This window comes from Desmodus rotundus, chromosome X (genome assembly GCF_022682495.2).
Source record: "Desmodus rotundus isolate HL8 chromosome X, HLdesRot8A.1, whole genome shotgun sequence".
Classification (NCBI taxonomy): domain Eukaryota; kingdom Metazoa; phylum Chordata; class Mammalia; order Chiroptera; family Phyllostomidae; genus Desmodus; species Desmodus rotundus.
The window spans coordinates 90,837,699-90,850,118 of NC_071400.1; the positions used below are offsets into that span (position 1 = coordinate 90,837,699).

General features: G+C 40.7%; 1 protein-coding gene across 1 annotated transcript in view; it reads left to right on the top strand.

The window, feature by feature from the left end:
• The window catches only part of MAP3K15 (mitogen-activated protein kinase kinase kinase 15), a 98,868-nt gene that overhangs the window by 37,750 nt on the left and 48,698 nt on the right, over positions 1 to 12,420 (top strand). The window contains exon 7 of the mRNA XM_053916978.1: positions 12,086 to 12,256. Coding sequence (XP_053772953.1) covers positions 12,086 to 12,256 — 171 coding nt within the window. The remainder of the gene's footprint in view (positions 1 to 12,085; positions 12,257 to 12,420) is intronic.

Consider the following 12,420-nt stretch of genomic DNA (forward strand, 5'->3'; position numbering starts at 1 on the left):
TTGTCTCACTTGGGGAAAGAAAAAAAGGAAAAAAAGAAAGAGGAAAGAAAAAAAATAAGCTTCTTGCTGACTTTAAACCCACTGAGCGAGTTCTGCTGGTCTTCCTGGATGCCACTGAAAGAGGGGGGCTGGACTTCACTTTTCTCCCTTCCTATGGTTTTGAGAGGATGGGGACCAGGTCTGGGCTGCAATATTCACAGTTGCCCAGACTCTGGCCCAGGGTCTCTGTGAGGTGCCTGGCTCAAATCAGCCACTCAGTCTGTGGGGCTCTCAACTCAAATCACCCTCGGGGCAAGGCAGCTGCTGCTTGAGAGTTCCTTACAAAGCAGCTGCCCTCCCACCGCCTTTCTTAACATGCTCAAGGCTTTTCACACAGCCCAACTTTCCAACCAGTCTGACGACTGTCTGAGTCAGGGTCCAACACGGCCCAACTCCTCCCTTCTCCAGGTGTTACCCAGCACCCCAATTTCTCTGGTGCTGGTGTCCACAGTCCCAGTGGATGTATACTGCCTCTGTGTGTCTCTCACTACGTCTCTATTCCCCGCAGTGACCTCAGCATCCAGGTCCTTCCTGATGCTGAGCTGCCCTCCCTGCTCTGGTAGGGGAGGGAGCTGGTGATCTAACTCTCCTCCTGTATCCTGTGGCAGGTACCAGGCTGGGAGCCACAGCAGCCTAGGTCCCTGCGCAGGTCCCAGGGACCTTACCATCTCAGCACAATCTCTTCGCTATCTGTTTTTCCATGTCCTCTACAATTTTTGGCCTCCAAACTTCATATAAGCTGGGATTCCATTGGCTGTTCACTCTGTTCCTCAGAAGATTGGCTAGGTGTTCCACCTGGGCACAGGGAGAACTGGGCTCTGCTGCCACCTACCTTGCCGCCATCTTTGTGGGAGGACAGTTTAAACAGCAGGATGATAGGAAAAGAGGGTGCCATCTTTATGTATTGGTAAATCTGAATTTTGGAATAATAATTACTGGGCTAGGTGGAGTATGTAAGACTTGGAAATTCCAGCCTGGAGACCGTGAGCCTCAAAAGCTCACATGCTAGGGATATTAGCTAAGATGATGTAATAAAGAAAGCCTAAATGCAATGCTTTAAATTAGATTGCAATTTCTCTTTCACATAGCACTCTAGAGGTGACTGGACCAGACTAGTGGCATAGCACTAACTAGGAGTTGATCAGGGATCTGGCTTCTGACCATTTTGCAGCTCTTTCATTTCTAAGAGTGTTGTCTTCTTTTTCTCGAAGCTCAGTCACTGGTACTCTGTGCTCTAGCCTGTGGAAAGGGAGAAAGAGTAGGAGCCCAGGGCAAGTAATTTCCTTTAAAGCAAGTAGAATTTGCACATTCCACTTCTACTCACATTCCGTTGGTGAGAGTATAGTCATGTGACCCCATCTAGCTGATAAGGAAAGCTGGGAAATGTATTCTGTAGCTAGGTGGTTATGTGCCCATCCAAACTTGGCTACTATGGATTTGGAGGATAACTAGGAGTTTGCCACATTCAACCTCAAAATTCCCAGATGCCTAAATGTCTGAGCCCTAGAGTCTACTTTCCTCCCCTGATAAGATATAGGAAGAGGAACAGCACTAGGTGACTCTGCTGAGAACCATCTCCAGATACACTTCATGCTAGGCCTGTCCTCTGCTGGGGCTAGGAATGGTGATACTGAATCATACAGCAAAAAACTCTGGGAGGTTATTCAAACTTTGCTTGAGAGCCAGAGTTCTGGCACCTTCTTAACCTTCTATATGTCTTCCTCAGGGAATGAATAAAGTGAGGGTTGGAGGTGATCTGAGTTAGAAGACTCTAGTGTCTGGTTTCTCAGAGGCTTGGCTTTGCTTCTGTTGCTGGATTAGGCTATATAGACTGTGGGCCTGGTACTTGGCAGCATTTGCAGGACAGCAGCAACACAAGCTACTGCCTTTAGGAATCTCATGACACATTTGAGGTCACGTCTCTCTTTTATATTTAAGTAAAATGTACAGACAGTGAAATGCATAGATTTTAAGTATAGAATTTGGTGAGTTTTGATAAATGGATATACCCATGTAAATAGCATGCCTATCAAAATAAAAAACATTTCTATCCCTCCAGAAAATTCCTTTGTGTGCCTTTGTAAGCAGTCCCCACCCCTCCATAGGCAACCACTGTTGCAGCCTCTCCCTCCGTAGATGGGTTTTTCCTGTCCTTGAACTTCATCTAAATGGAATCACACAGTGCTTGCTCTTTTTTTTTGTCTGATTTCCTTCACTCAGCATCGTGTTTGTGAGGTTCCTCCATGCTGTTGAATGTATCAGTTCATTCATTCACGTTGCTGTGGAGTATTCCATTGTGTGGATATGCCACAATTGACTTCTTCATTTTACTGCTGATAGACCTTTAGGCTGTTTCCAGTTTAGAGTTATTATTAACATGCTGGTATAACATTCATGTGCATGATTTTTGTACACAAATGGACATGTTTCTGTTGGGTATATAGTATATGCATGTGTCCTGGTATAGTACACACTGACAAACAGTGATCGTCAGGATTTTGATTCCTTTGGAGGGGGGAGTCTTCATGGTCTCTGTGAAAATGTGCCTGCTCTCTCCCCAGTAGTCTTTAAACTCAGCAGTGGGGAGTATTGGGAAAAGTGTCTTCATTAAGACTGAAAAAAGAGAAGTCCTATTACTCCTTTCCCACAAAGTAGTGGGTTCCACTTTTATTTGTACTTAATTATACTTGATTGACTCTTGATTTATAAGGATTAAATAAGTTAATCACTGGTGAAGTTCCTGGAAGAATGCCCAGCACACTGTGCCATAAAAATAAGAGTTTGTTAAATAAAAACTAAGAAGGCCACTTAAGTCAGTTGCCATCATGTCTTTCTGAAACCAAGTAGAGGTAACTGATGTCCAACAGAATAAAACTATCTGATTACCATCCACTTCAAGTAATAAAAGAGTAAAAAAAATGTAGGAAAGGAAAATCAGTATTTTAGAGAAATGGGTGTGGCAACATGAAATGATACTGAGACAAATATCTCTCTAAGTTGGAAACGGAATGGCTGGGTTTGCACACCAGAGAGCCACCTTTTTGTCTGACCATGGGTCTTTTCCTTCTCATATGGTTGACACAGACAGTGGCTCTGTATAATAGGCCAGGCAGGGGCCTCAATGCCAAGAACCTCATTTTCTCCAACCAACTAGGGGTTTTCTGTAGAATTATTATACTTGCTTCATTTATACATGCGATCTGATCCTGAATTTCACATCTTTGCTGTAGGTATAACTTCGCTAGCTGTCAGCATAGTCATAGTAGGATTTGGCATTATGTATAGTTTTGAGGAAGTTTAGGGACTCACCTTATACTAATAGAGGAGAAATTGGTGGTGGGAAATAGTGATTTTTTCCCCCCTACATTACAGTTGACTTTAACTCTTAGGAACTGGAGCAAATCATGTCCATAAATTAGTTACTGAAGGTTAACGGTAATGAATGGTGTTTCACCCTCGGATGGCAAGGGCTCCCTCTTATTAGAAAAGCTGGCTTGAGCTGGCTGTATTTTCTTGATAACTTCCGCTTCACTGCATTCTGAAGCCCATTCAAGACTACTTCAAATTTCCATTGAGCAGATAAGTGGCTTGCCTCCCTGTGGCATGAAATCCTTTATAAATAATTTTTTTTGTTGCTGCTTTTACAGACAAAACTTTATTAAATATGCTAATGCAGCCCAAAGATTCCAGGGAGTCAGCAAAAGAATTGTCTGGAAGAATAAAAGAATCAAAGTCCTAGGCTCCTAGGTTAAAACAACAAAGCTTGCCTGTCGCAAAGTAGGAGTGTACTCATTTTACTCCCTGCATCTTTGGGTCAAGACCTCCAAATCCAGCAAAATTCAATTAATTGAATTATTTAGCAAGTGGAGGGGAAACTGAATGCATGACACATTTATTGTAATATCTGATGTATCACTCCAAAAGTAAAGGGGAGTGATGGAGAGAAGATACTCTGTGGGCCCTAGAAATGTATGCAGAGAAGATACTAGATGAATGTTACTAAATCCAGCCCACGCCAAAAGGGCTGCAGGCTTGTTCCAGAACATAGAGCAATCACCTCAGCATCAGCCTCTGAGCCATTGATGCTGGTCATTGCTTGGTAGAGGGACACCTGTCCCCAAGAGGGCAGTGTGGGTTCATTGTCTCTGCAGTAACCACTGGCCTCCTTTTCTTTGTCTCTTCTGTTTATGTTCACTGTTCAGTCTCACCATCTTAGTTTATATGTTTATATAAATAGCCATTCTTTATAACATTTTTGTGAAGTAGAGAAATGATTACATCCTCCCATTTTTGAAGGGCATTTGTCTCCAGAGATCTAAAATCAAGTTGCAAAAGAGGGATACATATTTTATGGTGATTGTTTTCCTGACCATGAAGAGAACCAGAAAATCTGTGAAGCTTACAAGAAATCATCTAGTCCAAATCCTTTATTTCAGAGAGGAAGAAGAAAGAAAGTCAGGAACCTAAAATATAACACCTGGTTAATGAGAGAGCTGGGACCACAATTCCCTGATATTAGCACAGTACTCTATATCTGCTAGTTTAATAATATCATGGCATAATCAATGAAAGTCTTCCCAGAAAGCTTGATCTTATATTTGTTTTGTGTGGTGGATAACCAAAGCCATCCACAGACCACTTGGAATTGGAGGGCTACCTTTGATATGTCCTGTTTTGTCATATATGTTGAAATTGGATGGTAGCTGAATAGTGAAGCCACTTTCATAAATATACTTTTTAAAAAAGATTTTATTTATTCATTTTTAGAGAGAGAGGAAGGGAAGGAGAAAGAGAGGGAGAGAAACGTCAATGTGTGGTTGTCTCTCACATGTCCCCCCCACACTGGGAACCTGGCCTGAACCCAGGCATGTGCCACTACTGTGAATTGAACTGGTGACCCTTTGGTTTGGAGGCCCGCGCTCAGTCCACTAAGCCACGCCAGCCAGGGCATATACTTTTTATACCAGAAGACTAGTTGTATTTTTTCCCAAGAAATAATCAATATGGTTATCTTCTTTTTGTTTTACTTTTTTAAAGGTTTTTCTTTTATTTATTTTTAGAGAGAGGGGAAGGGAGGGAGAAAGAGAGGGAGAGAAACATCAATGTATGGTTGCCTCTCATGTGGTCCTCACTGGGGACCCAGCCCACTACCCAAACATGTGCCCTGACTGGGAATCGAACAGGTGACCCTTTGGTTTGCAGCCGGCACTCAATCCACTGAGCTACACCAGCCAGGGCTATTTTTATTTTTTTATTGTTGTTCAATTACAATTGTCCCCATTCCCCCCCCATTATTCTCCTCCTGCCCTACCCACCCCCACCTCCCACATTCAGTACTCCCCCCTATTGTCTTTGTCCATGGGACCTTTATCCATGTTCCTTGACAACCCTTCCCCTTCTTTCCCCATTACCCCCTCACCTCTCCCCTCTGGTAACTGTCGGTTTGTTCTTTATTTACAAGTTTCTGGTTCTGTTTTGCCCACTTGTTTGTTTTGTTTATTAGGTTCCACTTATAGGTGAGATCATATGGTATTTGTCTTTTACTGCCTTGCTTATTTTACTTAGCATAATGTTCTCCAGTTCCATCCATGCTATTGTGAGGGTATGATTTCCTTCTTTCTTTCTGATGTGTAGTATCCCATTGTGTAAATGTACCACAGTTTTTTGATCCACTCATTTACTGATGGGCACTTAGGCTGTTTCTAGCACTCGACTATTGTAAATAATGCTGCTATGAACATTGGGGTGCATAGGTTCTTTTGGATTGGTGTTTCAGGATTCTTAGGGAATAATCCCAGCAGGGGGATTGCTGGATTGAAAGGTAGTTCCATCTTTAGCTTTTTGAGGAAATTCCATACTTTTTTCCACAGTGGCTGCATCAGGCTGTATTCCCACCAAGAGTGTACTAAGGTTCCCTTTTCTCCACAAGCTTGCCAGCACTTGTTGTTTGTTGATGCATTTATGATGGCCATTCTCACCAGTGTGAAGTGGTATCTCATTGTGGTTTTAGTTGGTTATCTTCTAAGCAGCAGCCTTGCCAATAACATTTTACTTTTGAAAAATATTTGTTCAAAAGACTTACCACTACCACCTGTCCTCATTCTTCTGCACTGGCATCCATGAGTCTGTGAGAGCTTCCTTTTCTATTTCCTGCTCTACTTCCTTCCCTTTTCCCCCCTCCTGCATTTGCTGACTTATTTATGTGTCAATGGAAGGGCTTTGTGCTAAAGAGAGAGAGAGAGCTGATGAAGGGCAACTAAAGTTGATGAGTGAATAAAAATACAATCACACATGAATGTATTACACACATGCACACACTTGAACTTATACAGACAAGTAAACTTGTTCTCTTCAAACTAGTTGTGCTGCAATGCACTGCATTTATTTTGACATTGTTGCCATTATTCAGAATATCATCACGTCACTGGGATGAGGGGAGTTTTTCCTTTGGAATTGCCTTAAGAACCAGCTTACACAGCACATAGGAAATCAATATCATTACTATGGGCTTGAAAGGCAAACAGATTTGGGTTTGACTTCTGGCTTCTATATTTAAGCATTATGGCTGTGGTCAAGCCACCAGATCTCTTGGAGCCTTAGCCTTCTCAAATGTATAATGGGATATTAACATCTACCATGTAGTATTACTTGGAGTACCCCTGGCATGAAGCAGGTGCTCAGCTATGGCTGTGACTATTTCTATATAGCTTGAGGCTCTGTCTTCTCTTAGATCCTCAGATCTCCTTTCAGCCAGGTAAGAAAAGAGAAACCATGGTGAATCACCAGGAATGTTGTGTGTGTGTGTTTTGTAACAGCTTTATTGAGATAAGATTCACCTACCATATAATTTACCCATTTAAAGAGTACAAGTTAGTGGTTTTTAGTATATTCACAGAGTTGTGAAACCATCACAATAATCAATTTTAGAACATTTTCATCATTCCTCCCTTTAAAACCCTGAATCCATTACTAGTCACACTCTCCTCATTTCCCCCTAACCCTCTTCCCTCCCCAGCCGTAAACAACCACTGATCTATTTTCGCAATCCATTAACAGTCACTCCCTATCCCTCCACCTCACTCTTTAGCCCTAGGAAACCACTTACCTATTTCCTGTCTCTATGGATTTGCCTATTCTGGACACTTCATATAAGTAGAGTAATATAATATGTAACAGTTTATGACTGGCTTCTTTCACTTAGCATAATGTTTTCAAGGTTCATACATGTATAGCATGTATTAGTACTTCATTCTTTTTGTGGTTGAATAATATTCCATTGTACTAATATGTCATATTTTATTCATTGGTCAATTGATGGACATTTGGGTTGTCTCCACTTTTTGACAATACCCAGGGAGGTTTGTATGAGCCTGGTCAGGAAGTGGTGTTTGTTACTTCTCAGCACATTTCACTGGCCAAAATTTAGTTACATGGCCTAACATAATTGCAAGAGAAGTTGGGAAATGTGGTCTGGCTGAGTGTCCGGGAAAAATTAAATTTGGTTTAGTGAACCACATTCTGTAGTCTCTGCTATAACTTGCAAAGGAGGAGTAGAATTTAACTGGATCCATCCATATGGAGATCCCTGGGAACATGTCAGATAGCAGAAGCAAGAGTTCAGGCAGAAGTATACTTCAGCTCCTGTAGCCTTTGTGAGAATGGGAAAGCCAGTCTGACAGATGCCTAGCTCCACATTAGGGCTTGCCAGCCCACTGTAGAGCCCAATCTTCACAGATATTACTTTGTGGTCTCAGAAGACTGGGAAAGGTTTAGATGATAGAAACAGAAGTGGGATAATTTAATAGTGGTTCTTCCCTATTGCATAAGTAGGTCCTATTTGTAGGTAGGGTACGGAACAGAGCAGGAGAAATAGGAATGTATCTGAGGCCAAACAGACCAAAGATCCCACCAGGACACTTTACTTTTAGAAACAGTATTCAGTTTGTTCATATTTTTAAGTTAACTTCTTCAAGGTATAATTAAGGCATAACTTAGATAAAATAAAATGCACCCATTTGAAGTGCACAATTTGATGACTTTGGCCAAATAAATACACCCATGTTACTACCACCACAATTAAGATACGGAATGTTTTATTCCCAAAAGTTTCTTTTTGCACTTTCCTCCACCAACCAAGCCCAGTTTGGATAATTTTTATTGACCTGTATTCCAGTTCACAGTTACTTTCTTTCATAGTATCCAAATTTTATGTTATGCCCATTCAATAACATTGTTTTGCATTTTTTAATTTTTCAGTTGTAGGACTTATAGTCATTTTGGTTTTGAGAGTTTCCATTTCTCACAAAGTACCTTATCTCTTCACACATACATACATTATATTTATAGAAAAAATATAGTTCTAACAGTTGTTTTGAAGTTCTTTTCTGCTAATTTTAATGTCATTTCTGGATCTGGTTTTTTTTAATGATTTTATCTTGATTAAGGACTGCATTTTCTTGCTTTGTGCGCATGTCATAATTTTATTGTACTCTAGACATTTTATCTAAAAAAACAGTGGAGGTGAAAGTATAATTTCAATTTTTAAAAATCATTCTGAATATCTGAGACCTTTTTTAGGTTCAGCAATTAGTATGTATGGTTGATTTTTTCATATTTCTCCTAGAGGATAGCTGGGTTGGGATTGGACCCTAACTTTAGTTAGAATTAGTTCCCTTATAATTAACCTAACTACCAACCTCTTGCCCCTCTGCTGCCTTTTTCATCTTGGCAGTATTAGAGCAGAAAAGGTTTGGGGCTGAAGTTTCTGATATCTTTGAATTCAGTTTTTGCAGGTCCCCAGAATCAAGTGCTTTGATAATGCACATGATATCTTTCTATTTTTGCACCTCTCCTTTACTGTGGCTTTCTTGGCAAAATTTAGGGGGCACGTGTGGGGCAAGAAATTAAGTTAAGCCATTTGGTTTTACCTGGGGACCCTTCCAGATTCCCTTCTACCCCAAAAGGCCATGCTATTGTACAAAGCTTGGCAGATTTTTCTCCTTGCTGTGTTTTAAAGTCATATGAATTAGTTCCTTGTTTGTGGGTGAGCCATCAACCAGATGCATAGGCTAATTATTTGTTTTGCCCCAACTACAAATTCAGATGATATGTTCATTGGCAAGCAGTGTTTTTAGGGAACACTTTTAAATTTTTTATTTCATTTTCTTTTATAAATGTAAAATTGTTTATTTTCAAAGCCAAATTCCAAGAATTGTAACCTCTATCCTTGTCTCCTTCATCATGTTTTCTCCCTCCACCTTTCAGTAGTCACTTTTATTCCTTTTCGTTTATTCAATTTTTAAAAAATTTTAAAAAGATTTAATTAATTTATTTTTAGAGCGAGGGGAAGAGAGGGAGAGAAACATTAATGTGTGGCTGGCTGCCTCTCCCACGCCCCCTACTGGAGACCTGGCCCGCAACCCAGGCGTGTGTCCCAAATGGGAATCAGACCGGGTGACCCTTTGGTTCTCAGGGTGGCACTCAATCCACTGAGCCACACCAGCCAGAGTTATCTTTCCATTTTGAAGACATAAAGTCAGATATATATATTTATTGACATCTCCATTTTCTGAAATAAAAAAGGAAGCATTCTCTGAACAGCATTTCTGTCTTAACATATTCTGGAGATCTCTCCATAGCAGCATTATAGAGATGATATTTCATTTCTTTTTATAAATGTTTAATATTTTATAATACGAATATCATTAGTTATGGTTGATTTAATCAGTTTCCACTACTGATGGACATTTGCATCCAAATTTTCACAGGAACACTTAACATTTTACAGCCACACACTCAGGTTATTTTGTGGCAACAATTATTTTAACAACTGTCTAAGGAATCCATTTTCTGTGTGTAAATGAACATTTTACCATATAATCTTATAATAGGGAAGACTGTGATTTATGAATATAGAAATAATTTTCTAAATTTCCTATTTGGGTGGGTATGACATGAGATAAGAAAACTGGACTTAACTAAGGTCCTTTACTGTTTGAGGATGGCAAGGCATTTCTGGTCAAGTGAAATAAGCCAGGCAGTGAAAGACAAATACCATATGATATCACCATTAACAGGAACCTAATCAACAAAATGAACAAGCAAGGAAAGTATAGCTAAAGACATTGAAATTGAGAACAGGCTGACAGTGACCTGAGGGGAGAGGGGAGGGGATAATGGGGGAAAAGGGTGAAGGGTTTACAGGAACAATTATAAAGGACATATGGACAATAATGTGGTGGGAGTGGAAACAGGGGAGGGAGGTAGGGAGGGCTGGGGTGGTGGGGATGGGTGGGGGGAAAAGGCAGAAAACTGTTCTTGAACAACAACAAAAAAGTTTAAATAAATAGATAGATAAAATATACTTTAAAAAAAAGAAATGCCAAGATACATTTCTCAATTCATCTTGGCTTTGAATATGGGAGCCCTGCCATTTTCTAAAGAATCTTTTATCAAACTATCTTATCCACATGATTCAGGCTTAGGTTCTAATATCTTTGCTCTCCATGTAGTTACAGAAGACTGGCATATTATTTTTGTCTGTCTTTCCAAATACATTGATATTTTTATGCTGTCATCCACAGTGTAGGTCTAATTTAAAGGGAAAGGGATCAAGTAGGGACTGAGTATGATTGTATGAAATTTACTGGTGTGGATTTCTTAAAAATATATTTTCTTTATTATGCTATTACAGTTGTCCCAATTTTTCCCTCTTTGCTCCCCTCTACCTTGTATCCCCCATTCCCGCTGGCAATCCTCCCCTTAGTTCATGTCCATGGGTCATGCATATAAGTTGTTTGGCTACTCCATTTCCTATACTGTTAACACTCCCCCTGCCTATTCTGTACCTACCAATTTGTACTTCTTAATCCCTCCATATTTATGATTCTGTTTCTGTTCTGCTTGTTTGCTTGGTTTGTTTCTCAGATTCAATTGTTGATAGTTGCAAATTTATTGCCATTGTAATATTCATAGTTTTGATCTTCTTCTTTTTCTTAAATAAATCCCTTTAACATTTCATGTAATAATAGCTTGGTGACAAAGAACTCCTCAACTTTATCTTGTCTGGGAAGCACTTTATCTTCCCTTCAATTCTAAGTAATAGCTTTGCTGGATAGAGTAATCTAGGTTGTAGGTCCTTGCTTTTCATCACTTTGAATACTCCTTGAAGCACACCTGTAAGTTGGATGTGATGGAGCCTTAGGTAATTGCCAGGGCAGGGCAACCCATGTGAACCAGGTTGGTGGAGTCTCCCATATGGTGTTACTGCTGTATGCCTCTTTGTGGGGTAGGGCTCAGAAAAGGGACAGTGCTACTGCCAGGCCTCTGGAGTTTTGTCTGGGAGGAAACTGTCTCCTGGCACTCTCCCTGATACCACACACTTCAGTTTCTCCCCACATACCACTGGTGCTTTTCCAGCTGCTCTTGGGGCGCTGGAGCCCAGAGGGAGTGAGTCTACATAAGTCCTAAGTCTATTGTAGGCCCTTTAAGAAGAGATGCCTGAGAATCCCACAGTTTCTTCTGCCACCCCAACCCCCACTGGTTTTTACAGCCAGAAGTTATGGGGACTTATCTTCCTGGCACTGGAACCCTGGGCTGAATGATCTGGAGTGGGGCTGGGATCACTCACTCCCAAGGTATCCTTTCTAATTTTTATCCACTACACATGCATATGGGACCACCCATTCTGCATCTCTGTGTCTCTACCCCTCCTACCCATTTGGATGAATGTGACTTCTTCAATTCCTTGGTTGTTGGACTTCCATACAGCTTGATCTCTGATGACTCTGGGTGGTAGTTGTTTTGTAGTTCAGCTGTAATTTTTGCTGTGGTTGTGCAAGGAGGCAAGTCATGTTTACCTACGCCTCCATCTTCACTGGGAGTCTGGTGTGGATCTTAAGAAGCTGTTATATTTTAATATGAAAAATAAATATATATTTTTTCTGATAAAACAGTGTCCTCACGCCCAGCCCCTCACAGAGTGAGTGTGTACATGCTCCTGTGTGTTGATTTAGACATTCATGATCTTATCATATGAATTTTTCAGGAGAAACAGCAAAGGTGACCGTGAGAAGGCTCTCCAGGTCATACTCCAGATCCTACAAAACTGTGACAACCCGACCTCTGCTATGTTCTGCCTGTGTGGAATGATCTACAAGGACATGTTTTTGGATTCGCACTGCAAAGATTACGTCAGCAGAGACAGCGCCATTGAGTGGTAAATTCTCAACCATAGTCAGTAACATGTGCATCTCTGCCACGAACAGAATTACAGTGACTAAACATCCACATGTTTTCCTATGTATATGTGTCTACTTGTTTGCTGGTAGTGGAAAACCATGTCAAAAGTATGGTTTGGGAATTTCCACATTCCTTTTTCCC